The sequence below is a fragment of the Guyanagaster necrorhizus genome, assembly GCF_019112545.1.
Source record: "Guyanagaster necrorhizus MCA 3950 unplaced genomic scaffold BT62scaffold_1, whole genome shotgun sequence".
In the NCBI taxonomy this organism is placed as follows: domain Eukaryota; kingdom Fungi; phylum Basidiomycota; class Agaricomycetes; order Agaricales; family Physalacriaceae; genus Guyanagaster; species Guyanagaster necrorhizus.
This window is the reverse complement of record NW_025064880.1, coordinates 556,053-579,085: the sequence shown is the minus strand read 5'-3', so window position 1 is coordinate 579,085 and position 23,033 is coordinate 556,053. Positions and strand designations below refer to the sequence as shown.

The 23,033-nt window shown below is 48.9% G+C and overlaps 11 protein-coding genes across 11 annotated transcripts; 6 read left to right on the top strand and 5 right to left on the bottom strand.

Annotated features, from left to right (window-relative positions):
• Positions 1-1,229: 1,229 nt before the first annotated feature.
• BT62DRAFT_977217 (uncharacterized protein) lies at positions 1,230-4,183 on the top strand (the record flags this gene model as incomplete). Its single annotated transcript, XM_043189263.1, has 14 exons — positions 1,230-1,396; positions 1,453-1,486; positions 1,539-1,639; positions 1,690-1,855; positions 1,914-2,149; positions 2,202-2,220; positions 2,272-2,350; positions 2,404-2,614; positions 2,666-2,743; positions 2,799-3,024; positions 3,076-3,179; positions 3,323-3,542; positions 3,596-3,980; positions 4,041-4,183. 14 exons carry the CDS (start codon positions 1,230-1,232, stop codon positions 4,181-4,183), a joined length of 2,169 nt encoding a protein of 722 aa, XP_043046080.1.
• A 247-nt stretch (positions 4,184-4,430) lies between these two features.
• BT62DRAFT_939581 (RabGAP/TBC) lies at positions 4,431-7,236 on the top strand. The gene is made up of 9 exons (XM_043187721.1): positions 4,431-4,527; positions 4,585-4,714; positions 4,764-5,003; positions 5,055-5,122; positions 5,173-5,276; positions 5,328-5,715; positions 5,775-5,917; positions 5,967-6,382; positions 6,437-7,236. The coding sequence occupies exons 1-9, from the start codon at positions 4,466-4,468 to the stop codon at positions 7,118-7,120; spliced, it is 2,235 nt and encodes a 744-aa protein (XP_043046079.1). The 5' UTR covers positions 4,431-4,465; the 3' UTR covers positions 7,121-7,236.
• A 50-nt stretch (positions 7,237-7,286) lies between these two features.
• On the top strand, positions 7,287-10,012 carry BT62DRAFT_925139 (succinate dehydrogenase). Its single transcript, XM_043184728.1, has 13 exons — positions 7,287-7,480; positions 7,536-7,591; positions 7,643-7,754; positions 7,805-7,828; positions 7,879-7,920; positions 7,976-8,053; positions 8,099-8,570; positions 8,619-8,918; positions 8,973-9,246; positions 9,299-9,379; positions 9,428-9,526; positions 9,577-9,694; positions 9,753-10,012. The coding sequence occupies exons 1-13, from the start codon at positions 7,367-7,369 to the stop codon at positions 9,900-9,902; spliced, it is 1,920 nt and encodes a 639-aa protein (XP_043046078.1). The 5' UTR covers positions 7,287-7,366; the 3' UTR covers positions 9,903-10,012.
• On the bottom strand, positions 9,957-12,104 carry BT62DRAFT_10373 (uncharacterized protein). The gene is made up of 6 exons (XM_043178395.1): positions 11,866-12,104; positions 11,478-11,791; positions 11,217-11,430; positions 10,653-11,169; positions 10,298-10,593; positions 9,957-10,246 (listed from the first exon to the last, which is right to left on the bottom strand). Exons 1-6 carry the CDS (start codon positions 12,071-12,073, stop codon positions 10,011-10,013), a joined length of 1,785 nt encoding a protein of 594 aa, XP_043046077.1. The 5' UTR covers positions 12,074-12,104; the 3' UTR covers positions 9,957-10,010.
• BT62DRAFT_925136 (uncharacterized protein) lies at positions 12,078-12,602 on the bottom strand. Its single transcript, XM_043184727.1, has 2 exons — positions 12,497-12,602; positions 12,078-12,446 (listed from the first exon to the last, which is right to left on the bottom strand). The coding sequence occupies exons 1-2, from the start codon at positions 12,581-12,583 to the stop codon at positions 12,267-12,269; spliced, it is 267 nt and encodes an 88-aa protein (XP_043046076.1). The 5' UTR covers positions 12,584-12,602; the 3' UTR covers positions 12,078-12,266.
• Positions 12,603-12,744: 142 nt separating this feature from the next.
• BT62DRAFT_1070329 (uncharacterized protein) lies at positions 12,745-13,469 on the bottom strand (the record flags this gene model as incomplete). The annotated part of the gene is made up of 3 exons (XM_043178641.1): positions 13,068-13,469; positions 12,955-13,017; positions 12,745-12,906 (listed from the first exon to the last, which is right to left on the bottom strand). Exons 1-3 carry the CDS (start codon positions 13,446-13,448, stop codon positions 12,745-12,747), a joined length of 606 nt encoding a protein of 201 aa, XP_043046075.1. The 5' UTR covers positions 13,449-13,469.
• A 58-nt stretch (positions 13,470-13,527) lies between these two features.
• BT62DRAFT_925132 (LETM1-domain-containing protein) lies at positions 13,528-15,787 on the top strand. The gene is made up of 6 exons (XM_043184726.1): positions 13,528-13,925; positions 13,979-14,122; positions 14,173-14,307; positions 14,362-14,841; positions 14,894-15,088; positions 15,137-15,787. Exons 1-6 carry the CDS (start codon positions 13,560-13,562, stop codon positions 15,680-15,682), a joined length of 1,866 nt encoding a protein of 621 aa, XP_043046074.1. The 5' UTR covers positions 13,528-13,559; the 3' UTR covers positions 15,683-15,787.
• Positions 15,678-16,713, bottom strand: BT62DRAFT_925130 (uncharacterized protein). Its single transcript, XM_043184725.1, has 4 exons — positions 16,649-16,713; positions 16,372-16,596; positions 16,273-16,320; positions 15,678-16,219 (listed from the first exon to the last, which is right to left on the bottom strand). Exons 1-4 carry the CDS (start codon positions 16,695-16,697, stop codon positions 15,969-15,971), a joined length of 573 nt encoding a protein of 190 aa, XP_043046073.1. The 5' UTR covers positions 16,698-16,713; the 3' UTR covers positions 15,678-15,968.
• Positions 16,714-16,760: 47 nt separating this feature from the next.
• BT62DRAFT_958504 (uncharacterized protein) lies at positions 16,761-18,253 on the bottom strand (the record flags this gene model as incomplete). Its single annotated transcript, XM_043188455.1, has 6 exons — positions 16,761-16,918; positions 16,967-17,091; positions 17,144-17,208; positions 17,261-17,298; positions 17,347-17,901; positions 17,947-18,253. The coding sequence occupies 6 exons, from the start codon at positions 18,251-18,253 to the stop codon at positions 16,761-16,763; spliced, it is 1,248 nt and encodes a 415-aa protein (XP_043046072.1).
• A 117-nt stretch (positions 18,254-18,370) lies between these two features.
• BT62DRAFT_977211 (ribosomal protein S21e) lies at positions 18,371-18,792 on the top strand (the record flags this gene model as incomplete). The annotated part of the gene is made up of 4 exons (XM_043189262.1): positions 18,371-18,385; positions 18,443-18,488; positions 18,541-18,708; positions 18,761-18,792. 4 exons carry the CDS (start codon positions 18,371-18,373, stop codon positions 18,790-18,792), a joined length of 261 nt encoding a protein of 86 aa, XP_043046071.1.
• Positions 18,793-18,946: 154 nt separating this feature from the next.
• Positions 18,947-22,100, top strand: BT62DRAFT_998602 (RabGAP/TBC; the record flags this gene model as incomplete). Its single annotated transcript, XM_043190740.1, has 12 exons — positions 18,947-19,006; positions 19,066-19,236; positions 19,282-19,408; positions 19,459-19,569; positions 19,621-20,710; positions 20,759-21,129; positions 21,183-21,286; positions 21,344-21,443; positions 21,492-21,528; positions 21,582-21,741; positions 21,796-21,813; positions 21,864-22,100. The coding sequence occupies 12 exons, from the start codon at positions 18,947-18,949 to the stop codon at positions 22,098-22,100; spliced, it is 2,586 nt and encodes an 861-aa protein (XP_043046070.1).
• Between the last annotated feature and the right edge of the window lie 933 nt (positions 22,101-23,033).

The window sequence follows — 23,033 nt, the reverse complement described above, 5'->3', positions numbered from 1 at the left end:
GACAAAAACGCGCACCTGGTTGTTGAGATGTCGCAATGATTCCAAGTCCAGTTCATTGGCTGAGGGCAGCCTAAGCTAAGCATCGACCTGATCATATCACACCGAATGTCTCCCAGTTGATCACGTCACCCCGAATTGGACCGCAGAGTCCAGACGGACGTTCTCTATACAACAATTCATGGAGCCTTTTCCACTGAACTGGATGGATTGAATTGGCAACCGCAGTACTCTGAAAGGGTTGGGTAAGGTTGAAAGTTTGGAATGCATTGTCGGCACTTCGGACCGGAAAAGCGCACGAGGATGATGTTCGGTGGATCCGGTAAGGAGCGTCAAGGGATGACACGCGGTGACGAGTCCTGTATTGAGTTCCCAAGTTTATTTTTCTACGAGGTTATTTTTTAACGCCACAGTGGATCTGATTCTGGAGTAAATGGAAATCGGGCTGCATTTTAGGAACGATCCACTCACACGGGCTAGCCGTCTCTCCACCGATGGGCCTTCACATTGCCAGACGGGTGCTGCACCTTTGTCACGGTAAAAGGTTACCATACAGTCTCTGGGCCAGAATAGTTGGTGGACCTTGATTGATTTATCACAAAGTAGATGACGAAGCCACCAAAATCAGGCTCGGCCGCTTTGTTCGAGGGTATCGGAGCATTGATAAGTTGCTGACCAAAGTGGTGGATGTCTTCGTGTCCCCCCCCCAGGAATCGTATTGCCTTGGAATTTAAAAGTCGGACAGAAAAATGGTCACCGCAGCCAACTGCGACCTCCTCCAAGGCATTTATGAGACTCTAATGAAGACGAGGGCGTGTTCTCTGCAACTCGACTCGTTCCAAATCTGCCATCAGCCGTGAAGCTCGGGCTTCTACTACGGAATTCCCAGGGAACTAGTGAGGCCCAACAGTTTGGATGCAAGATCAGTAGTGTAGTGACACCATCACGCTTAGGATTCTGTTGAGATTGACATTTGTATAGGCACCTGAAGATGTAAGATATTTTATTACTTGAGATGCTGAACTGGACCACTGTCAAATGCGAATACGGTTTAAGTACAAGTTGCCGAAAATGCCGCTCGGTTATCATTCACGTGTTGTTTATGTACAAATTGATGCATTGATGTCCGGAAGAAGCCGCCCGAAAGGGCAACTGCTTCTCTCCCATGCAATCGGCATATAACGCCGTTGCTTCAATGTCGTCTCTTTCCATCATACCCACCGTTCCTCCTAATGAAGACGGAAGGCGCTTCAGACGCTCTAAACGCAAGTATTTCTCCTGTTAACGACACCACTCTCTTCCATTTTTTTGGTCGCGAGCACGGTAGCGACGAGTCCGACGAGCAACCGCAGGAGGCTGAATCATCTCGTCGAAGTTCTCGCGTCCCCTTCAACAAAGCGTACGTTTCTAACATGACTCCGCGAGTTTTGATTTATATATTACTTACTTCCCCAGGTCTGGTGCATGCGTGCATTGCAAGTCGTTGAAGGTCTGCGTTAGCCTTCAATTTACTATTCTGGTTGCTCAGATTATTCAATCAGGTTCGCTGTGAATTCAGCCCGGGCGAAACCACTTGTCAAAGATGTCAAGCTGGGAGCTATGAGTGTATCCCTCGAACGCGTAAGAAACGGAAACCCGCGCCGTATGTTGTTCTTTTACAGTTATGACACTTGTTCACCTATCGCAACGTAGTACCCACGAAGATTTGCAGACAAGGGCAATTAACCAAGACTGCCAAATACAGGCTCTGCTTCAGCAGTTCGACAAACTCAAGGCTGACAATAGAATCCGCGATCGGATGTCGCGGGCGCATTTGGAATACCTGGCAGGAAACCGCACGTCTGACCTTGGTGGTAGGGTTGTTTCATAGGCTCACTTTCGTAAATTTTACTGAACGTGTCGCAGGAGCTTCCAAGTATGCCCATCATCCTGATAGATTCGAATTATCGTTTGGCGGAGATAGTCCGACCGAACACCTCTTCCAATCCTTTCCCCCAGGTAGGACTCAGTCATTACAGAGGTGTTTTTTAATCTTTAAATCAGAATTCAATCAAGTACACGGACAGAAACATGACATCTCTCACACAACACCTCCCGATATTGTCAAGTACTGCTCTCTTACATCCGATGACATCCGGGCACTTTTCAATCTGTACGTTTTTTATCCGCATAGGCCATGCATTCATGTGCTGAATATTTACTAGGTTTTTTGAAAGAATTAATGTTTGTTCTGGCTCTCAATAGCAGTTACAGTGCTTATGTGCCTTTGATTAGCCCTTTTTCTCTATTCTCGACCCCGAGCTTCATACTCCCCAATCGCTCATCTGGACTAGCCCGTTTCTTTTCACCGTTAGTGCGTAATCTTTTCGACCTGCCTCTGGTAACCATCCTGAAGATCGTTAATAGTATGTGCCACTGCGTCTCGATATTACCACTTGCAGCCAGAGCTATACTATCTAGCTCAAGATTTCGCGCGTGACGTAGCTGGAAAGTCTTTGGTAGATGGCACCAAAAGTGTCGATATATGTCAAGCATACCTCTTGATGGCTGTGTATGCTGCTCCCAGGAAGAAATGGGAAGAAGACCGCAGATGGCTTTTGATGGGTGTAGCTATACGGTATGTTCCAGACCTTCTACTGGACGTTCGATCTCTCATAATTGATCACAGCATGGCCTTAGAATTAGGGCTTAATAAGCCCGCGCCGCAATGTGGTGAGCGTGAGGCTATGAACAGGACCAGAACGTGGTAAGTATCATTAGCTAGCGCCTGCGTTCATTGGATGACATGGCTGTTGGCACAGGCTTAACTGCTTCTGCGTTGATGGCTCACACTCAATACAGTTCGGGAAAATACCAATGCTTAGCCTAGACGACCATATGGCGGTTCACTCTGAAGGCTGGTACAAGGCTTCACGCCATAATTTACCTTTCGACGTACACCTTTGTGCCTACGTGCAGATAATTGTGATCATGGCTCAATGGCGTAAGCGCATTGGTGAAGGAAGTCTGCGACAACGGATCCGCGATGTAGGTGGTCTGTACTTCCTATGTCAGGCATTTCATAAGAATTCTGTGCAGGATTTCGATGTCGTTTCAGCTGCCATAGAGACAGAAGAACATCTTGACCGAGAATTACGCCTTTGGGTTAGTCGATACGACGAGGAATACAGCTATAATCGTAAGTCTACCTTATCCTTGATATCCGGTGGCCGTTAAACCTTATGTCGAATGTTAGCTCTCCAGATATGCGCCTATCGTGGAAGCACTACCCATATGTAGGATCCATTGCTTCTACACACCGTTTCGCGCGCTGAGCGAGATTCAGGATTACTGCATATCTTAGATTAGTGGTCCTAGCCGTCGGCTTTCAACATGCAGCAAAATCCGGGCTCTCTCGAGACTCTGAAGTGCTGACACGGTCCATTGATGCTGCACGATCTGTCATTCAGATTACGGTGGAGCGACTTTATCCTACTGGACATCTGCGATATGCGATGGAAGCCAACTTCGTTTATGTTTCTTTTGCAGCCGCTTACCTGGTTAATGTAAGCACTTTGTATTTTATCGCTATTTCCCTCCTGATGGTTCCGGGTTTCAGCTTCTGAGAGCCAAGTTTTTGCCGCTTCTGTCGCAGGAAGTTCAAGAGGAAATTATATACAGCGTCAACAAACTCATCAGAGTGTTGGCGTCTGACAAAGTGGCCTTGGACGGCCGCCATACTCCTGCTTTATATTCTCGCTTCTTAGCCAACTTGATGGCAAGAAACGTTCCCCACCTTCGCACCCAACCCTACGCCGAATCCGGTGATCATAATTTAGACTCTTCATCTTTTGGCGGGGATTTGCACGTTCCGCCGCCGAATGAATTTTCTTGGCCCGATATCCGGTATTCAGAGTCCCCTCCCGGCGCTAATGTAGAGCCGGTTGACAGCATACCTCGTCGTACACGCGAAGCGGATATGGATTTTAGTTTGGACAACTTTGGTATGTCCTATCGACTTTCGTCACACTCGATTGATGCTGATCTACAGTTTCCAATGTCAGTGAGGGCGGTCTCGCAAGATGTTCCTACGACGACATATGATACAGATGCTTTCACGAGTTCTTGGGGTGGGTCTTGGGCGACGCAAGAAAGCGCGCTTTACAATAACTGGTCTCAGTTTAGTAGTCCAGGCTGGAGACATTGATTGGTTTCATACGATTATTTACACTGGTACTTTTATTTTTCTCTGTTGCTGTTGCTTGTGTTCACTGTATTTCTGTCCCAGGTCTGCTATGGATCACCCTCTACTACTCTACATTTAATTACATCGGTTAAAATCATGCTATCTCTTTGCTATGTAGTTGTTTTATTGTTATCTGTTTAATCTCTGTTGTAGTCATACAAATCATAAGAATTTTCACTTTTTGTCGGACTTTTCTTACGTCAGACAACAGCGGTCAATACTACATTCGGTTTTAGCGCTTCCATGTCTGCGAGGCCGGCGGAAGCAGGTATGACCACGGCGAGAGCAAGAATCGAATCAGTGGAGTCCGTAAATCTTTCTTCTCTTGTTAAAGTGGCTTCGTGGTGACCACTGCACTGCAGAAAGGCGTTCCACAGTCTGTTCAGCTCCGGCACGTCTCTTGCGAAGATTAAAGATGCCTCTTTAGCAGATCGTCTGTTTCCTTTCTCTGACGATGTTCTGGAGATTCCTGGGCGGAGCATTGCATGGAAGGTGTGCGTATATCCACCACCATCAACAACATGCCTCACCTGCATAATAGCTCTTCCTCGTACGCAGCGAACCCCTCAAAGCTTTGGTAGAAGCAGATTCTTCTCCTTTGATTGATTCTTTGCGAGAGACACGAAGTCAGTATGCTGCATTGCTACTGCAGAAGATGCGAGCACCGGACGGAAGCTATGAAGGCGGATTCGCCCTACCAGGGTCATTGCCATCGCCAAAGCATGAATTTAGGCTGGAAGTCAACCTTGACAGGAATAACCCTCTAAGTTTACATACGGAGGTATGTTATGCATGGCTGATTTTTTGCTAACCTCTCAGAATGACATGATAGAATCCTTGGACAGAATGGTTTGCTTCCGTCGAACTGCGGAAAACGATTTTACAAGACGTTGAACGAACGTAAGTCGTGACTGATACCTGGTGTCCGCTTGACTGAGATGGGTACTTAGGTTTCCCGAAATCGATTTCTTCCGACTTCCAGATGTGCAAGCCCAATTAACCAACATCCTCTTTATCTATTCAGTCATGCATCCCGACATAGGCTATCGCCAAGGTGACTTTCAACTTGTATGCTCGCACCGTTCTGGCTGACTATTGTTTTGAGGTATGCATGAGCTGCTGGCACCGCTATATTACGCTGTCGAATACGATTCGGTATCCGAAGACGATCAGGAATACGTTCACGACTTCAAAGTACAAGAAATATGTTCTAAGTCCTGGGCTGCAGCCGATGCTTGGTGTCTCTTTAGCGCAGTTATGCAATCTGCCTCTCAATGGTACGAATGGAGAGAGCCCTCCGTCGACGCGAAAGGACGATCTCCGCTACCCTCTCATGTTCATTTACACATTCCAGGTCCCATCGATTTAAAACCCTATGTGCCACCCATTGTTCAGACGTGCAACAACATACAGGCAAATCTTCTACGGACCACAGATCCACAGCTATGGCAGCGGTTCCAAACAACCGGCATAGAACCCCAAATATATGGAATGTAAGCTCAGGTTGATAATCCTCAAGTCTTTCAATATTCATAGCACAGTCTTCTGGCAGCCGGTGGCTGAGACTTTTGTTTACTCGGGAATTTGCTCTCTCGGATGCAATGAAATTATGGGATGCACTTTTTGCATGTGATCCATCCTTTGATCTGGCTCCATGGATCTGCGTTGCGATGCTGATACGTATCCGCAACGAATGTGAGTTTTCTACACCTTGCATCTTCTTGCTGATAACGATGGTTTATAGTATTACCATCCGATTATTCCACCCAGCTCACTGTCCTATTGCGCTACCCGTCCGTGCCACGCTCATTCGAATATGGCACTTCTGTGCACCCAACAAGCCTGCTAGTGCGACAAGCGCTGGCTTTACAAACGTCTCCAACGCCTTCTACTGGGGTTCTATTGGTCTCTGAAAATCGCAACCTATTGAATATAACGATGGATGTACCAGAAACTCTACCTGCTCCTCGCCGGCGGACTGCACCACCTGCTCGAAATAGACCGCTCTCGACTCCGGCCTCTGGGAGCGCGCAAGGGCACACTCGACAACAACCGTCTCAAAGTTTAGGGTTTTCCGAGATGCTTGCACGTGGAATCTTAGAAAGAGGCGAAAGCTTGGGTATCAATAAGACTTTCATGAGTGCTGTGTCGGAACTAAAGGTAAGCATATTTATTTATTGTAAGTTTGTTCTGGATGACCATTTATTATACAAGCGCAACATTCCTGAACTTGCATCATCACTCATGCGCGCACCGGCTAATGCGTACCAAATGACTGATGAGAATTTAGGAGAACGGCCACCTTGGGAGCCTCGGTCACGGCTCGAGATGGAAAAGGAATTATCCGACCTTCGTGCCATGAACAAAAGACTCGGTGACTCTTTGGGGTGGATTGTCGATGTTCTACTTCAGGATGAAGATCAGACGAACGAAGAGCGCCTACGGAAGCAGCGACGGCAGGCCATCGAATCACTTTCGTATATGAGAGACATCCTGATCAGTCAATCGACGGATGACATTGAAGAGGAGAGGCTGTACAGCGAAGAGGAGAATGCAAAACGGAAGTGGGCAAAGACAAAGCAAGCTGATGCGGTTGAAGTTTTTGAGCCAAAAATACCTGCACCAGTGAAACCTAGCCCTGTGAGAGGTAAAGGGCTGCGGCCTTTGCTGGATGCCAGTATGCCGCCAGCTGGACGTGTGTCGTCATCTTTGAGCCAGAACAGCCCTGCCCGGCTAGCACCTTGGAACTATACCCGGTCAAACTTCTCGTCTCCTACTTCCTCTATACCTGAGACGTTGCCTCGACCTCCACCGCCTACAACGTCAAGGTCTGCACCTGACGGCCGACGAGAGAAGATGTCCGAGGTACTTCAGGATCCACTGGGGGCCCTGCCTTGACGAAAGATTTATACTGGAAAGGGTAGCTTTAGCGGTAGGATACTTTGTAGAGTTAGCATATAATGTTGTCTTATGCGGGCTGGTGGCTCGCTTGGAAGTTGGTAAAGCCGAAAGCCGAAAGAAATCACGGGGATATGATTGGTTGAGATTCTGGTCGGAAGAGCTCGTCACGATCGGAGCAGACATTCTCCAACCTACTTCCATCTCGTCTGGGCGTGCCCCTCTCCCTCGTCCTCACCGCCCACCATGCTCAGCAGGCGTCTTACCAAATATTTTCTATGTTCTCAGCGCTCCCTTCATTCGTCTGCTGTCGCCAGGAAGGTCGTTGCGACCAACCCTGTCAAGGCTGAGGAGGTCAAGGTATGGCCAGCATGTCCTTAGAGCTCTTCAGTACCCTATGAACGGGATTTTACAGTCTTGGTCGTCCGGGAACTATCCTCTCATTGAACATGAATACGACGCCATCGTTGTGTGAGTCCTCTCCGCATGTCACACTGTAACCCCGCGTTTATGTGATCTCAGAGGTGCTGGCGGTGCTGGGCTGAGAGCAGCATTTGGCCTGGCAGAAGCTGGCTTTAACACTGCATGTATCACCAAACTTTTCCCGACGCGAAGTCATACCGTAGCAGCACAGGTAGGTTGGTTCTTCGTGGTCACATTCGTCCGATTCTTACCGTCGGTCAGGGAGGCATTAATGCTGCGCTCGGTGTACGTTTTCAATCCAATGCACGCAAGTTTGTATTGATGTTTGGTCGTAGAACATGACAGAAGATGACTGGCGATGGCACATGTATGACACAGTAAGTAGAATAATTTCTATCGACCGCTCAATATGTTCATTATTCTTGCAAAAAGGTCAAAGGCTCCGATTGGCTTGGTGATCAAGATGCCATTCACTATATGTGTCGCGAGGCGCCTAATACTGTTATTGAGGTGTGCTAGATATTCATTGCTTGACTGTTGGCTGATTTTCGGCAGCTGGAACATTTTGGGGTCCCATTTTCTAGGACTAAGGAGGGAAAGATATATCAGCGTGCCTTTGGAGGACAGTCGTTAAAATTCGGAAAGGGTGGGCAAGCCTATCGTTGTGCTGCCGCCGCGGATAGAACTGGTCATGCGCTTCTCCACACGCTTTACGGACAATCTCTTCGTCACAACACCAACTTCTTCATCGAATATTTCGCTTTGGATCTCATCATGCAAGATGGAGAATGTGTTGGTGTCATTGCTTTGAATATGGAAGATGGCACTCTTCACCGTTTCCGAGCTCACAAAACGGTTTTGGCCACGGGAGGATACGGTCGTGCGTACTTCAGCTGCACGAGCGCTCATACTTGCTCCGGAGATGGTAATGGCATGGTTGTACGAGCAGGCCTTCCCCTCCAAGATCTTGAATTCGTCCAGTTCCACCCTACTGGTATCTATGGTGCCGGATGCCTCATCACGGAAGGTCAGGCACTCTTACTCTAGTATATGGACTGCTATAAATGCCTCATAGGTTCCCGTGGGGAAGGAGGCTACCTACTGAACTCGGAAGGTGAGCGGTTCATGGAGCGCTATGCGCCCACCGCAAAGGATCTTGCCTCTCGTGATGTCGTTTCCCGAAGTATGACTATTGAAATTCGCGAAGGGCGGGGCGTTGGACCTGAAAAAGATCATATCTACTTGCAACTGAGCCATCTCCCTGCCGAGGTTCTTCACGAGCGATTACCCGGTATCTCCGAGACTGCAGCTATCTTCTCTGGTGTTGATGTTACTAAGGAACCTATTCCTGTCCTTCCAACTGTCCATTACAACAGTGAGTGTTACCATACATTTCAAACATCTCTTCTTACTTTCTTTACTTTATTAGTGGGAGGCATTCCGACGAAATATACTGGCGAAGTCCTCACTATCGATGAAAACGGCAATGATAAGGTGGTTCCTGGATTGTATGCTGCTGGTGAAGCGGCGTGCGTGTCGGTCCACGGTGCTAATCGTTTGGGTGCAAACTCACTTCTCGACATTGTCGTTTTCGGTCGGGCGTGCGCACACCACATCAAAGAAACGTTGACTCCTGGAACACCGCACAAGGCCATTCCTGAGGAGGCGGGAATTGAGAGTATTGAATATCTGGACAAGATTAGGTAAGGGTCACTCTTTTGGTGTTTGCCCATCGAATCATGAATATGGCCATAGGAACTCGGACGGACCTGTACCAACTGCCAAAATCCGCCTTGATCTCCAAAAGGCCATGCAAACCGATGCGGCCGTGTTCCGGTTTGTCTGTCCGCATATTCATGTGACGCCATCTTAAACAAGTCGCAGAACCCAGGAATCATTGGACGAGGGCGTTCAGAAAGTCAGTCAGATTTATAACACCTTTAGCCAAGTTGGAATCAAGGACAGGAGCATGATTTGGAACTCGTAAGTAGTTCGCCATCCTCTCCTTTAGCACTTAGCGTAACTGCTTCCAGAGATCTAGTTGAGACACTCGAGCTACGGAACGTCCTTCAATGTGCAATCCAGACCATCACCTCTGCAGCAGCCCGAAAGGAATCTCGCGGTGCTCATGCCCGTGAAGATTTCCCTGATGTATGTGTGCTTCCTTTTTGTTGATGAAGATATCTGACAGACTGTTTCTTTCATTTAGCGTGATGACGAGAAGTGGATGAAGCACACTTTGTCATTCCAGCATGACGTGAACAAACCAGACGTCGAACTGACATACCGGCGCGTCATTGACACCACGCTAGACGAAAATGAATGCAAGCCTGTACCACCATTCAAGCGAGTGTATTAGGATTTTTTAAAACTTTTGCTATGACAAGTTTACTCTGCATGATTGCCTTTCGGATATATTTTATTGACACTGAAGCAATACAGTCGTAAAACCAAAGAAAAAAAAACACTAAATTAAAGGTCCATCAAGATTGAGTTGGTTGAACAGTCCCTCAGGGAAGTATTGAGCACGGACGGATCGGCCACCAAAATACCGACCGTCCATTTCCCGCACGGTCTTCCACGCTCCTGCAGGACCAGCAAATAAGACAAAAATGCGTACGGCATCTGCCGGATTAGGAGGGGAGGGGTTCACGAGATGGACCACCACCCGTTCTACTGTTCCGTTCTTGGAACATTCGTCGCCTGCACTTATATATTAACAATGACCAGGCTCGGTGTTACAGACAGACTCACCAATCTCTTCTCTTAGATCACCATCATCGACATCTTCAGGACCAACCATATTCGTGAGCACCATCACCCTGCTCGGTAATCCAAACCGTTCCCTATCATCTCTCGTTTTGGCATCCTCATTGTCGTTGATAATTCTTCCCCGATTAGACCCCGCGGCAACGCCCTTCGACCCTTTGTTTTTCATTTGCTCCACAGCCAATGCATTCACAATTCCAGAGCCGTCTGCACCCAAACCTTGTCCCTCCTTGTGACCCCATTTTGCCATCAGTCGCGCGGCGAACCCATGCGGGTCGGGTCTAGAAGTCCAATTCATTCAGTAAAACTGTAACCCTGTGAAACGATTGGCACGGCTTGCCGCTTTGATGATCCTGCCGACTCTTCAAGAGGCGAAGGCACAGTTGTTAGTGCTGGTGCCGTATTAGCCAAAGCACCTAAGCGTGCGGCAATTGCTGCTGCTGCTTTGACTTTTTCGTCTATCGTAGCTTGAAGCACTGCAGCCGGAGGCCCTGGAGGCGGGGGTGGAACAGACGGCGGGGCGAAAGGATTGTAAGCGAGTTGAGGCGGTGAAGGAGGACGGGGTGCTGGTGCCGGTACCGGAGGGCGACTGCTCATTACCAGACGTCGAAGATACGCCTCTTCACCGGTTTCAGTCGCAGGAGGAGGAGCGAGGGCAGAGCGACTCGTAATGTCGTCTTCTTGAGGTGGTGAAGGTGCTCGAGGAGGCTGAAGCCTCGACAGAGCGAGCCGGCGCTGGTATGCTTCATCACCTGTCATGTTCTTGTCGAGGGGGACCACTGGATGAGCAGGACGACCGATGCCATGTTTCTCATCATCGCCTCTGGACCAGTGGCCGTAATACTCATCATATCGACCTGTTGAACAATTGGACCAAGTGTGATTGCTCCATAAGCGAACGTACCAGTTTTGTGTGGTCGTTCGTCTGAAGACGATCCGCCATCACTGTCCGTGTAATCGCTGCTTCGTCCCCGCTTCCGATGCTGTTCAGCTAAACGTACCCGTCTCTCAATCTTTTCCTTCTGCCTCCAGACTTTGTACTCGTTGTAGTCGTTTGGCTTCAGGAGATCATACGGCTCCATTGGATCCCAGACAGCTACAACTAGCTGATTTTTATTCTGAGGGAATGTGAGGATTGAAAAGAGACGTGTCTCGAACCATGCACCTTTCTGCCTTTCCCCTTACCACCCTTCCTCTTCTGTCCAGCAGCCCTGAAGCCGTTGACATCCTCTTCCAGCACCATCGACGGGGGCTTGACTTTTTTACCCCATCCTCCCTGGGTCGGGACGGCTTCTTGTACGGGCTCCAACGGCTTCGGCGGTTCAACCAAAATGGGTGGCGCAAATATAACTGCCGCAGATGAAACTGTTGCAGAACTGGCTGTTGCGAATGCCGCACCAACTGGGAGCCTGGGCACTGCAGGTTTCGATTTTTGCTGATTTCGTCGTACGGGCGCGAAGGCAAGGGCAGCAGACCACCCTTTATCATAAGAACAAGGGGAGCATTTCAATGAGAAGCTCTAAACACTCAAGGGCGTAGTAGATGAGTAGTACCGGCTGTGGATTTTGCGCCTTCGGGCGCAGCTACAGGCGTTTCTTGTGGTGTCGGTACCGTTACCGACTGAGGTGTTGGTTCGTTATCTGGCGATGGCCTAGACTCGGTAGTAGAGAAGGTAAAAGCTGGCTGAGAGGCAGAAGCTGGCACAGCAGCACCAGACGAAAACTGGATACCGCCGTACAGACCGCCTGCTCTGCTCGACATGGTGGAAAACAGAAAGTAATATTTTTGTTTACAACATGGTTTTTGATTTATTTAATAAATACTACCGAATTTAAATGTTTATTCTCTCAGGAGCATGTAACGTACATTTACGCCGCCTCCGTCGTGCGACTGGCGCTTTTCCAAGCGTCATCTAACGCACCTTGTGAGTCTACAGACTGTTTGCAAAATCAGTTCAAAATGCACCATTCCTGTTGGGATCGTCGTTCAAAGGATCAATATGTGTTGACTCTATGATCCCTGGGCGGCCTTCAATGACACCGGCTGCCTGTCTCATGGCACGGGCTGCTTGTCGGTCGCCCTTGTAGTGAGCACCAGCACCAGAGTGGCGCGCCTTCCTCGTATGATTAGAGGCCTACCCACCATGAGCCACTGTCCGCCAGTAAACAGAGGAGAAAACTGTACAAAATTGGTGTCCATTGGATTAGGATTGTTCGATGAAGCAGTCGGGTTTGCAACCCCAGGATGGATATCGGCGCCCATCGCGCCCATAGAAGCATCGTTCAAAGACATTATGAAAGTTCAGCTGGATGTCAATGTCTTGCGGACACATCTATATAGGACGCCAGTGAAACATGACGCATACGTTGACGCAAGTATGACGCCTCTAACTCCACCGACAGTCAGACGACCATACGGTGAAATGAAATGAATTAGTGGTAATATGGTTTATCCATGCTCGAAAAGTATCTTTCTCGAACGGTCCGGCTGAGTACATGAACAGCGAAATCGCCAGCATCAATCATGGCCCATTCGTTCAGCATTCTTCCCTTGAGATTTGGTGGTATGGGCAGGGGAGGTTTCACTTCAAGCAACTGCGAATATTTGATTTGCAGGAGAAGCCAAGCAGTACAGGCACTCACCGTCTTTCTTACGACACGAACCACCGATTCGATTGCACCTCTGTTCTCTGTCCCTTCTTTCACCTGGTCCTCTGGTCAAAGCACGGTCGAGTTTTGACCTCACCACCACTTACCTGAGCAATGACGACCCAACTCCATAGGCCATAAGGCATATCATACATAGACTCGCCAGCATGTGTTCCTCCGCGTCTCCTCCGTCCTTGGGGTAACCGGTGAGGAAGAGGCGGCCCGGGGCTGGGTAATGTAGGTCTCTCGACGGTCAAAAAGGATGAATCGAGATGGGGCAGAGGCGCAAGCTTTGAATAGAGCTCTCTCACAGGCTCTGGAACATCGGATGGGATTGGGGGAGCAGAACCGGACACCTGTGGCTTCGGGATGGGGGTCTCTTGGTTGATGAACCATGGAATGTTTGACGATGATGGGCCGTTGGTGAAATATCGAAATTGAGGCGAACGACGCGGTGTACAATGTGCGAGACGACGAAGGGTTTGCATAGTAGGAAAGAAGAGTTATTTATTGATTATTTATTTTTTGATAACGACATCTGCTATGTTATTATCTATATCCTGACCAACCGTTCATTGGTTCGTCGTTGGTTCTACCATATGTCTCTATGGCTCCCTCGCCCTTCGCCCGCCTTGCTCGTCCGTTCCTATAGCCACGTCCTGCGCATACACCCAGGCCCCGTCTTTCCACGTATATATCACCGTGCAGCCCCTTCCTCTCGTCGTTTCCAGAGCACAAAATCTCCCGAACAACCAGCGGCGACCCCTTCAACGGTAAAGTCTAGTCCACCCGTGAAGGAAACACCCAAGAGCCCCCTACTGCCTCGCGTCTGGAAAAAAGTCAAGCATGAGGCCGCCCACTACTGGCACGGCTCCAAGCTTCTCGTCTCCGAGGTTCGTATTTCAGCGAGGCTGCAGTGGAAAATATTGCATGGAGAGGTTTTGACGAGGCGAGAGCGGAGGCAGGTATGATGTCTGTCAGTTATGTGCAAAAAATGAATTGCTGACTTGCCCTGCAGCTCAGACGGACAACCCAAGATCTCTTACGCCTTGTACCGTTCGCAGTGTTCATCATCGTGCCGTTCATGGAATTGTTACTCCCTGTTGCGCTCAAGCTTTTCCCCAATATGCTGCCCTCTACGTTCGAGGACAAGTTTGCTGCTGTAAGCAGTTTCATGCTGCGTATAGCTTCTCGATTAACAGACTATTCCAGCAAGAAAAGGAGCGCAAGCTACTCCGTGTCAGACTCGAAATGGCCAAGTTCCTTCAGGAGACACTGCGTGAATCGGGTTTGAAGGCCAATGCGCATATAGTAGGCAGTGAAGCATTCAAAGAATTCTTCCGAAAGGTGCGAGGACTGGCTGGTCTTTTCATGTAACTGCGTTCAATTATACTCCTTCAGGTTCGTTCTACTGGCGAGTCACCATCCGCCACCGATATCATCAATGTAGCCAAACTCTTCGACGATGACCTCACTCTCGACAATCTATCTCGTCCTCAACTTGTCTCAATGTGTCGGTACATGGGTTTGAACGCGTTTGGAACAGACAACTTCCTCCGAGGCGCCATTCGGTCGCGACTTTTGCATATACGTCGGGATGATCAGCTCATTGAATCGGAAGGCGTCGATGAGCTCTCCACAGCCGAGCTTCAAGCAGCCTGCCAGTCGCGCGGCATTCGCACCTCTGGCGTTTCTCCCGCAAGACTACGAGAAGAACTTTCGACATGGATCAATTTACATCTGCATAACAGAGTCTCCGGTGTTCTCCTTGTTCTAGGAAGGGCTTTCCACTTTGATAGAAAGGCGGGCGAGAATGAGGATGGAAAGACAAATGTCATCAAGAGTTTGGAGAGCGTCCTGTGTGGTCTGCCTGACAACTTGGTATGCTTTACATTCCTATCTACTTGAATTTTGTCCTTACGGTCGTCTTCAGTTGAACGAAGCCGAACTCGAGGTTGATTCAGACAAAGCCAGCTATAAGCAGAAACTTGAGGTTCTGCAACAACAGGAGGAACTCATTGAGGATGAAGAAGAGCAAGAGCAAAAAGAGGAAGACGCGCGTCGTGCAAAGAGGGAAGCAGATGAACTTGAGGCGGAAACTGCCCGTGCACTTCTTCCTGATTCTGAAGCAAGTTGATCGTAATATCGTCGGTGAACCGTATTGACCAAAGCTTAGCTTATGCCGGAAGGCATCGAGTCAGAGGATGCTCGCATGACCTCAGAACAATTAAAGGAACTTGCTGAAGCCCTGTCCGTCCTATCGGCAAAATCCAGCGTTTTGAAAGAACGCGACGAGCTGAGAGCGGTGATGGAAGAAAATCTGATGGCCGAAGAAGATCCCAAGTCACCTTCTGGCGCGCTGACGAAACGTATACGGACTATGCTCACCAAGATCGATTCTCGGATGCAAGACTACGACTCGCGAGTGGGTAGCTCCTTGCAGATGATCTCTGCTGATGCACAAGGGCGGATTTCGGTGGAAGATCTCGAAAAGGCACTGGCTGTGATAAAGCACAAGCCTGATGATGAAGTTGGCCAAGCTGTGATTCAAAAGCTTGACGTGGACAAGGATGGTTTCGTGGAGTTGGAGCATGTCCTTGGACTGGTGAGGGAAGAGGGATTGGGTATTGTGGTAGACGATGAGGCACAGACGCTCATTGGACTCGGGAACGAAATCAAAAATTCAAAACCGCGGAAGGAAGACATTGTGCAGGAGGCTTAGATGTTGGAATTTAGACAGGTTATACTTATGTATTCAAGTAATACTGCCGTAGTAACGTATAATGCTTAAGCCTGGATGTGAGCAGAGGGAAGAATAGAAGATAAAGGACGACCAGATGTTCGACCCTGAAGCCCAAACTCTCGTGATTTGGACGTTGGTTGATAGCTCTACTACTAGTGGGAGCAACAAACTACAGCAGATATCCACCCTTTATTATAGTGATAAGAGCACTCCAACAATACATCCAAAGTCATGCCATAAAATTTTTTAAAGAGATGATGGTTCGTTAGTTAGGAAGTGGAACGGGGGTTTTGGCGCGCGAGCGGGTGCCTTCGGTGTCGCTTTCTGCGGCAACCTCTGTATCGACATCGTATGTTTCTGCCCAGAACCTGCCTGCTTGGAGGGCAAGGACGCCGGTGAGGGCGACACTGCAGATGAGGTTGCTTGACGCCAGGTCGAGGGTGGCGCTGCGAAGGAAGGCAGGGAAGGCATCTGTGAGTTCATGGGGAGGTAGGGAGGTGAAGCTGGAATATACGACTAGAGAGAGGGATATGTCACGGTACATTTGTAAAAGTAGTGAACGCTCCAACCTGGTATTACAGAGTACAAGTACATGGCCACTGTAGTGCCAAACAAAACTACAAGCACTACTGTTAGAATCCAACACGAGCTAAGGCAATGGTGCTCACATATGCTCCCGCCGTCGAACATAAGATTTCCGGCCTCGCCGTCTCTGAGGCTGAGTAGGATGGTGACGGCGCCAGCGAGAACTGTAAGAGCCATGGCGTAGTACATCTCAGCTGGCGCCTTTGTGAGAATAGAGTAGTAGGATGCAGCGATCCATAGATTTTTGTCAGTGACTGGGGATTTCCAGAGGGTGAGGGCGTCGGCGATCCAGTGGGTGAAGAGCTGGCCTGGAAGGTAGGAGGTGAGGCAGCTGGCGGACAAAGACATTTGCTGGCTCACCGAGAAGAAAACTGGTCACACAGACAACGATGCTCGCCCGTAACCCCATCGCTGCTTCAACAGACCCACAATTTGCCATGTGATTTCCATTACTATTTTTATTTATTACTAATTACAGTAATATCGCGGGAACAAAATCTCGAGGAAACACCTGTCGTACATTTATGTTGATCCTCGTCTTACTCATGTAGCTCGCATACCGTGCCCAGTCCTCATCTCCACAATCAGCGAGATGCGGCGGAAGTGTATCATCTAGTATACGTGGGACACCTGTCGGTAGTCAGTATCCTTGTTCGGGCGGGACAGGTCCAGGTTTACCGTGGTATGCCCTTCGACAGGCAGGACCAGACATGATAACAACATCTCCAGACCGAAGAAGAATCGGGACAGGTTCGGTGTCCCGTGTCGGTCCTCCAATCAGAAATACAGCCGCGTTACCAAGACTAGGGAAAGGCAACTTAGACTGTGCCGCGAAAAGACGAATTCAGGACGTACGATATGGACACTAGCGGGGCAGTAGCACACACTTCAGAGCGATCGACGTGGGCCATCAAGGTATCCTGAAAGAGAGTCGGCCAATCACTTTATTGAAAAATAGATACATATACCGACTTTGGTCTGGTAGAAATTCACGATACCAGCGTCTGGCTCTGGTGGACATAAGTATCATTGAGCAAGATCACAATTCAGTCACACACCATAATTCTCGTTCCACGACTTCCAAGAAAGCTGTTCATCACCCCAGTCCAGACCATCCCAAGTATTATATATTTTATCCCAGTCAATTATTCGTACAGCCTCTTTACAAACGTCGCTCAAAACATCGTCGACCCGAGCCTTACCCTTTGCAAAATCATACTGTTTGGTTCCCCAGTGGTAGTACCATCCAATATTGGCCCACCGCATTTTACGCAGAAGATGGGAGCATGGCAGCGGCTGAGCAGTTGCTGATGGAGTCGGAGGCGGTTTAGGCATTTCCACCATGGTCTGGAAGTTGTCGGTGCTGGCTGGGGCGTTGTTTATCAGCTGTCGGGGCCCAGTGCAGGTCTCGTGAGGCATAGATGAAGGGTCTGGGTTCCGTGGTTGCACTATCACATCTTCGTGGGCACTTACGTTCCAAAGACCCTCTTCCGGAATAAAATAGTGGGTGTCCAGGTTCGTTGGATTGGGATGTCGCGCCTGACTGGATAGTGACCAACGAATGAGATCTTTCTGCCTCTTGTGAGACAGAAAAGAAGGAAGAATAACAAGACCTGTAGGAGCATTAGCACTCAACAAGGCTTCACACATACACAGACCAGGTATCGATGGTATCGCATACGCTACCCTCGCGTCCTTCAGCTTGATTTCTCTGAATTCAACAGCTTCCGAGCGTCCGACCCAGAATCCGGCTTCGAGTTCCTCTGATCTTGTGTTGTCTAGAGTAGCAAGGTCCAAGACATTGGCGAGGCTCGGAGGGGGAAACCGCGCCTTGTACATCTTCTCAGCTGCCCTAAACGGTGTCCAGTCCACATCAACTGCATTGTTTCTATTCTTCGTTGTCTTTTGGTGTTGCCGTTGCGCCTTCTTGTACGCTGCGCTAGACGTATCTTGGAAGGAAGGCATGGGTGGTCGGCATCTCCCGGCCGAACCTGAACCTTAAACTGTACAGTTCTGCTCTTTTCCCACGCACTCTCCTCCGCCAGTATCGTTTGGCTCTTGGTATTATCTTTCATAGTCGAAATGGAAAACGACCAGGTAGGGTTTCTAGCAATTCTCGCACGTTGTGTTCTAGTACTGAATCTCTATGAAAAGGGTGCTCTCGTTGATCTCTACGTCCCTCGCAAATGCGCGGCCACAAGTGCGCTTTTTTTTTTTGTCTTGGCTTCCACTGTGGACTTATGTATCCGTAGACCGTCTCATTACCTCCAAGGATCATGCATCCGTTCAAATTAACATTGCTGACGTAGATGCGAATGGCCGTGCTTTGACTACGTCTACGACGTTTGCCCTGTGCGGACAGGTGCGGTCGCAGGGAGAGAGCGATGACTCCTTGAACAGGTTGGCAACCCAGGCAGGCCGTAAGTCGTGGTTCTTCGTTGTATATCTCTTGCTCTCATAGTCTGTTCTTAGTGCTTAAAAACGTCTGGTCATACCAGAAGTGATTCGTCATTGTTTTGTTATACTTTTTGTTACCAAAATCGAATTACATAATCATTTTCTGTTTTGCGAACACGTGGAGATGACGTACCCTATTTTGGTCACTGCGCTGCTGTGCAGTCGATTGATGTATATATTATATATATTATCCGTCCCTCAATGAGCGAAGACATTTCCTCCTCTTTTGAGAGTTCTCTTTCTGCATTTTCTACTAGCTCAGTGCGTCGTATCCGTTTTCTTTGGCGCCTTTTGCGCATCTGAACCCTATCTTGCTCCAGTTGGACTCTATGGTGGAGATCAAACACACTGATTCTGTTCTCGGATCTTCTGCCAGAGCCCAGCCCTTGGAGGATAGGTACCGCTTGGTATATTCAAAGAGTAAGGTGTATGTTAATCCGACGGCGTATGCGAGGGATAACATTCCCGGCTTTGTGGCCCTTGTGAAACGAGTACGTCCAACTGAATCATGTTTGGCTAACGCTCAATGGCTGCAGGAGGCCTTCAACCCGACATATCTTCTCGCCTGGATTCCGGAGACACTGTTGAATGAAAAGGGGACCGAAGAATGGGATAAGTTCGTCAAGATTGAGGAAAAGGCCCCAATTGACGACGAAGATGACGGTGAGTTCTGCTGTTATGCATGGGTTCCGGTCTGACTTGATGCGCTGCAGATGTCGTCCTCATCGACCTCCCAACACAGCGACCCGAGTCCTATGCATTCTCCGTTCCCTTGACGTCAATATATTCCTTGGTACTCTACCCACCATCCTTCTCGTCATGGCGTGCGTCGTCGGTCCAATCCTCTTCTTCAATGCTCACCTGAATTCGTTTAGATGGCTCCGTTGGAATCAACCTCATCAACGGTGACACACTTCCTACCTTGTACTTTCATGACGATGAATCACGTTCTTTCGCCGTACCAGTCCCTCAACCCCAGCGGAAGCAAAACAGTGTCACATCCTATCCACCTCCACCATCGCCTTCCGTAGCTTTGAAATCGCCTAAACCCAATTCATGGGGCGGCGAGGACCTCCTAACCCGGCTACGTTCATTCGCCCATGTTTTACGATCTACCCTGCAACCTTCGCTATTCCTCATTGACCCTTCTCGAGCGGACATTGAAGCACATTCTACCCAACTATTCGATGACGATGCTGTAGACGATATCTTGGCCCAGTCTTCATATGTAGACTCTCATTCTCCCGTTCCAGCTCACCGACGCCCTCGACCACTTTCGATGGCATCACCGAATCCCTACTCGAACCGTTTATCTGTTCTTCATCGTTCACTGGCACCCCCAGCCACGAATACGAACGGACAGGCAACCTCCCAGGCTCGTGTTGCGCTTCTTCAATCTTTCTCCAACATCACCCGAGCTACGCGCCATGCCGCACAGAATATTCTCTCCCATCCTCTCGCAAAGCCCATAGTACCCCATCTACCCGACCCTGTCAAGAGTCTCGTAAACGCGAACGGAGAATGGGAATGGGGAAGCTGGGTCGAGAAAGGAGGCGTAGGTGAATTCGAGAGTGCTAGGGTCTATCTAGCGCGTTGGGCCAGGATTGTCGCAGAGGAAGGCGAGCGTGCTCGACGGCGTGAAGCAGAGGCACTTCCGTCATCGTCTAATTTGGCCGAAGAATCCTCCTCGTTAGGCATTTTTGAGTTGCTCCATTCAACGTCGAATCTGCCGACACCCAAGACGTCCCGGAATCCTAATCATCCTGTCAACGAGCTTATGTGGTCTCAGTGGTTTGCGGAGGATGGCCGGCCGACCGTTCGTATAGAACATATGAGACGAGAAATATTCCGGCGAGGTATTTCGGCTCGTGGGACGCTGAGGCAGCGAATATGGCCCTTCCTACTCGGTGTTTTTGATTGGGACGTGACGTCCGGGGAACGAACCAAGAACTGGGAGACAAAGAGGTGAGCTCTCTGCCGTGTTCTATTATCTTCTTCACACCCGTATTTCAGGAAACAGTACCAGGACATAAAGGACGAGTGGTGCGGTGTTCCGGATGTATTCGACAGACCAGACGTTCTGGAGGTGACTGTTACCGACTTTATGCCTATGGCATTCAATGCTCAAAGTCATTTCCAGGAACGCCACAGGATCGATGTGGACTGTCGACGAACTGACCGGAATCAACCCTTGTTCTCGACGCCGCCGACCACATCATCGTCTACGCCGACTCCAGGTGAAGACGATGAGAAGGAGAGGGCAAAGCGGTATTCCACAATTTCACCAAGCATGAATGATATTGGAGCACAATCGCCCAGCAATGAACATATAGACCGGCTTGCCGCCATTCTCCTTACGTACAATTTCTATGAAAAGGAGCTCGGTATGTTTAGTTACGGAAAGGCACCATCATGTTCACCTGGACGCTTTTTATAGGGTACGTGCAAGGAATGTCCGACCTCTGTGCGCCGGTCTATGTCGTGATGGATGCCGACGAAGAGTTGACATTTTGGTGCTTTGTTGAGTTCATGCAGCGGATGGTAACGACATTTTTCAAAAATTATTGCCACTGGTCTTAAGTCTCATGGGGATTTTAGAAACAAAACTTCCTTCGCGATCAGAGCGGCATGAAGAAGCAGCTCTTGACTTTGCAGCAACTCATTGGCATGATGGATCCAGAACTTTATCGTCATCTCGGTATGTTTTAGTTGATTTGGGTTCTAGTGAAAACTAAATTAGTTCCAGAAAACACCGACGGCTTGAATCTGTTCTTCTGTTTTCGGTACGGAAAGTCGTTCATGCGTGTTGAGATTATGACTTATGTCGTTTACTTAGCTGGGTTCTCATTGCATTTAAGAGGGAATTTCCCTTTGATGACGTTTTGCGCTTGTGGGAAGTCTTATGGACCGACTACTACAGCAATGACTTTGTTTTATTTGTCGCGTTGGCTGTCTTGGAGTCTCACCGAGACATGATTTTGCGGTATTTGGTAGAGGTGTGTAATTCCCTAAACATCCGATGGTCGTGTCTAACCGCTTCCCTCTGCTAGTTTGATGAAATTCTCAAGGTAAATACCACAGTCGAGATCTCGTTTGCTGAATACTTATATATATGCAGTACTGCAACGAACTGAGCATGACCATCGAACTAGACACGACACTGGCACAAGCCGAAGTACTCTTCCTATCTTTTGCGCAGCTCGTAGCAGACATAGACAGACGGCAAGCAGAGGAAGCATATTCTTCCCCGAATCAAACGGGTCTTCGGAACCGTGGATCCAATGAAGTGCGGGTTGCGAATCTGCCAGAATTATCGAGCAATTTGAGAGAACTACTACAGGCAGGACGAGCATAGAACGTTTGAGCAGGATTTATGTACCAATTGGATGTCCAATGTATGTTTTAGCTTAGTAATACTTTATACCTTCCTCTTAACTGAGAATGGTTACAAAACATGGACTCTCTTCGCCAGACCTCAACGTCGACGGCAACAAACGTTTGCGGCTGGCAGAAAATGATACTACGAAACATTTGGAGTACAAGTCAACCAGCGCATGTTTTCAAGTACAAATCGACCCCGACGTCCAGCTCGATGACGACGACGCTGTTAATCCCTACGACAAAGACGTTCCCGAGCACCTCCAGCTCGCCACTCTTACCGTCGGCCCTGGAAAGAGCGGCGAGTTCACCAAGCTTTGCTTCAGATCTGCGTACTGGGCGTGTCTTGCCATCCATGTTCTACTGAGCGGTCTTCGTACAGATGTCGGGAACGTCCTTGTTTCTAGCCAGATTTACTGTACTGTTCAGTTCATTGTCTAGAACGCGTTCTCTCTTGCCTACCCTCTAATTCACGGCGCAGATGTAACTCCTGTTCCAGAGTCCCAGTTCTATTTAGGAACGATGCAGCCGAATTTTGCCTCGAAAGTTCATCGGAAATGGGCGCATACGTCAAGAAAATTTGTGTATCTTTGGAATTCAGCTAACCACCCGTGGCTCAGGAGAATATTGGAAGTTTTGTTTCTTTTGCCTTCCAACATCATATCAAGTTCGACTTGCGAGTTTTTCTGGTATATCTCCTCATTGTTCGTGCACAAATAGAGGATCCGCGACTTTGCTTTCCTTGGCCACAGGAAGGATGTCAAGGCTGCACTAAGTGTCAGGACTGCCACAATGCTCGGAGACTACTCCAAGGCGAGATGTTGCTTCGCTCCAAGATGCTCTGGGTTTCTCGCAGGTACCAAGCCCAGGAATTGAAGCTATTGACAAGCTCATCGATCTTTCGTGCGGT

Bases quoted from the DNA above. Each gene is read 5' to 3' on its own strand.
- BT62DRAFT_939581 (XM_043187721.1), top strand. From the start codon at position 4,466: ATGTCTGCGAGGCCGGCGGAAGCAGGTATGACCACGGCGAGAGCAAGA. The intron at 4,528-4,584 runs GTCCGTAAATCT...ACTGCACTGCAG, and splicing joins GCAAGAATCGAATCAGTGGA to AAAGGCGTTCCACAGTCTGT. The intron at 5,716-5,774 runs GTAAGCTCAGGT...GTCTTCTGGCAG, and splicing joins GAACCCCAAATATATGGAAT to CCGGTGGCTGAGACTTTTGT.
- BT62DRAFT_925139 (XM_043184728.1), top strand. From the start codon at position 7,367: ATGCTCAGCAGGCGTCTTACCAAATATTTTCTATGTTCTCAGCGCTCC. The intron at 7,481-7,535 runs GTATGGCCAGCA...GGGATTTTACAG, and splicing joins TCAAGGCTGAGGAGGTCAAG to TCTTGGTCGTCCGGGAACTA. The intron at 9,380-9,427 runs GTTTGTCTGTCC...AACAAGTCGCAG, and splicing joins ACCGATGCGGCCGTGTTCCG to AACCCAGGAATCATTGGACG.
- BT62DRAFT_10373 (XM_043178395.1), bottom strand. From the start codon at position 12,073: ATGTCGAGCAGAGCAGGCGGTCTGTACGGCGGTATCCAGTTTTCGTCT. The intron at 11,431-11,477 runs GTGCATGGTTCG...ACATTCCCTCAG, and splicing joins GTAAGGGGAAAGGCAGAAAG to AATAAAAATCAGCTAGTTGT. The intron at 10,594-10,652 runs GCAAGCCGTGCC...TTGGACTTCTAG, and splicing joins TCGGCAGGATCATCAAAGCG to ACCCGACCCGCATGGGTTCG.
- BT62DRAFT_925136 (XM_043184727.1), bottom strand. From the start codon at position 12,583: ATGGGCGCGATGGGCGCCGATATCCATCCTGGGGTTGCAAACCCGACT. The intron at 12,447-12,496 runs GTACAGTTTTCT...CATGGTGGGTAG, and splicing joins ATCCAATGGACACCAATTTT to GCCTCTAATCATACGAGGAA.
- BT62DRAFT_925132 (XM_043184726.1), top strand. From the start codon at position 13,560: ATGTCTCTATGGCTCCCTCGCCCTTCGCCCGCCTTGCTCGTCCGTTCC. The intron at 14,842-14,893 runs GTATGCTTTACA...GGTCGTCTTCAG, and splicing joins GTGGTCTGCCTGACAACTTG to TTGAACGAAGCCGAACTCGA. The intron at 15,089-15,136 runs GCAAGTTGATCG...ACCAAAGCTTAG, and splicing joins CACTTCTTCCTGATTCTGAA to CTTATGCCGGAAGGCATCGA.
- BT62DRAFT_925130 (XM_043184725.1), bottom strand. From the start codon at position 16,697: ATGGGGTTACGGGCGAGCATCGTTGTCTGTGTGACCAGTTTTCTTCTC. The intron at 16,597-16,648 runs GTGAGCCAGCAA...CCTACCTTCCAG, and splicing joins TGTGACCAGTTTTCTTCTCG to GCCAGCTCTTCACCCACTGG. The intron at 16,321-16,371 runs GTGAGCACCATT...TAGTGCTTGTAG, and splicing joins GTTCGACGGCGGGAGCATAT to TTTTGTTTGGCACTACAGTG.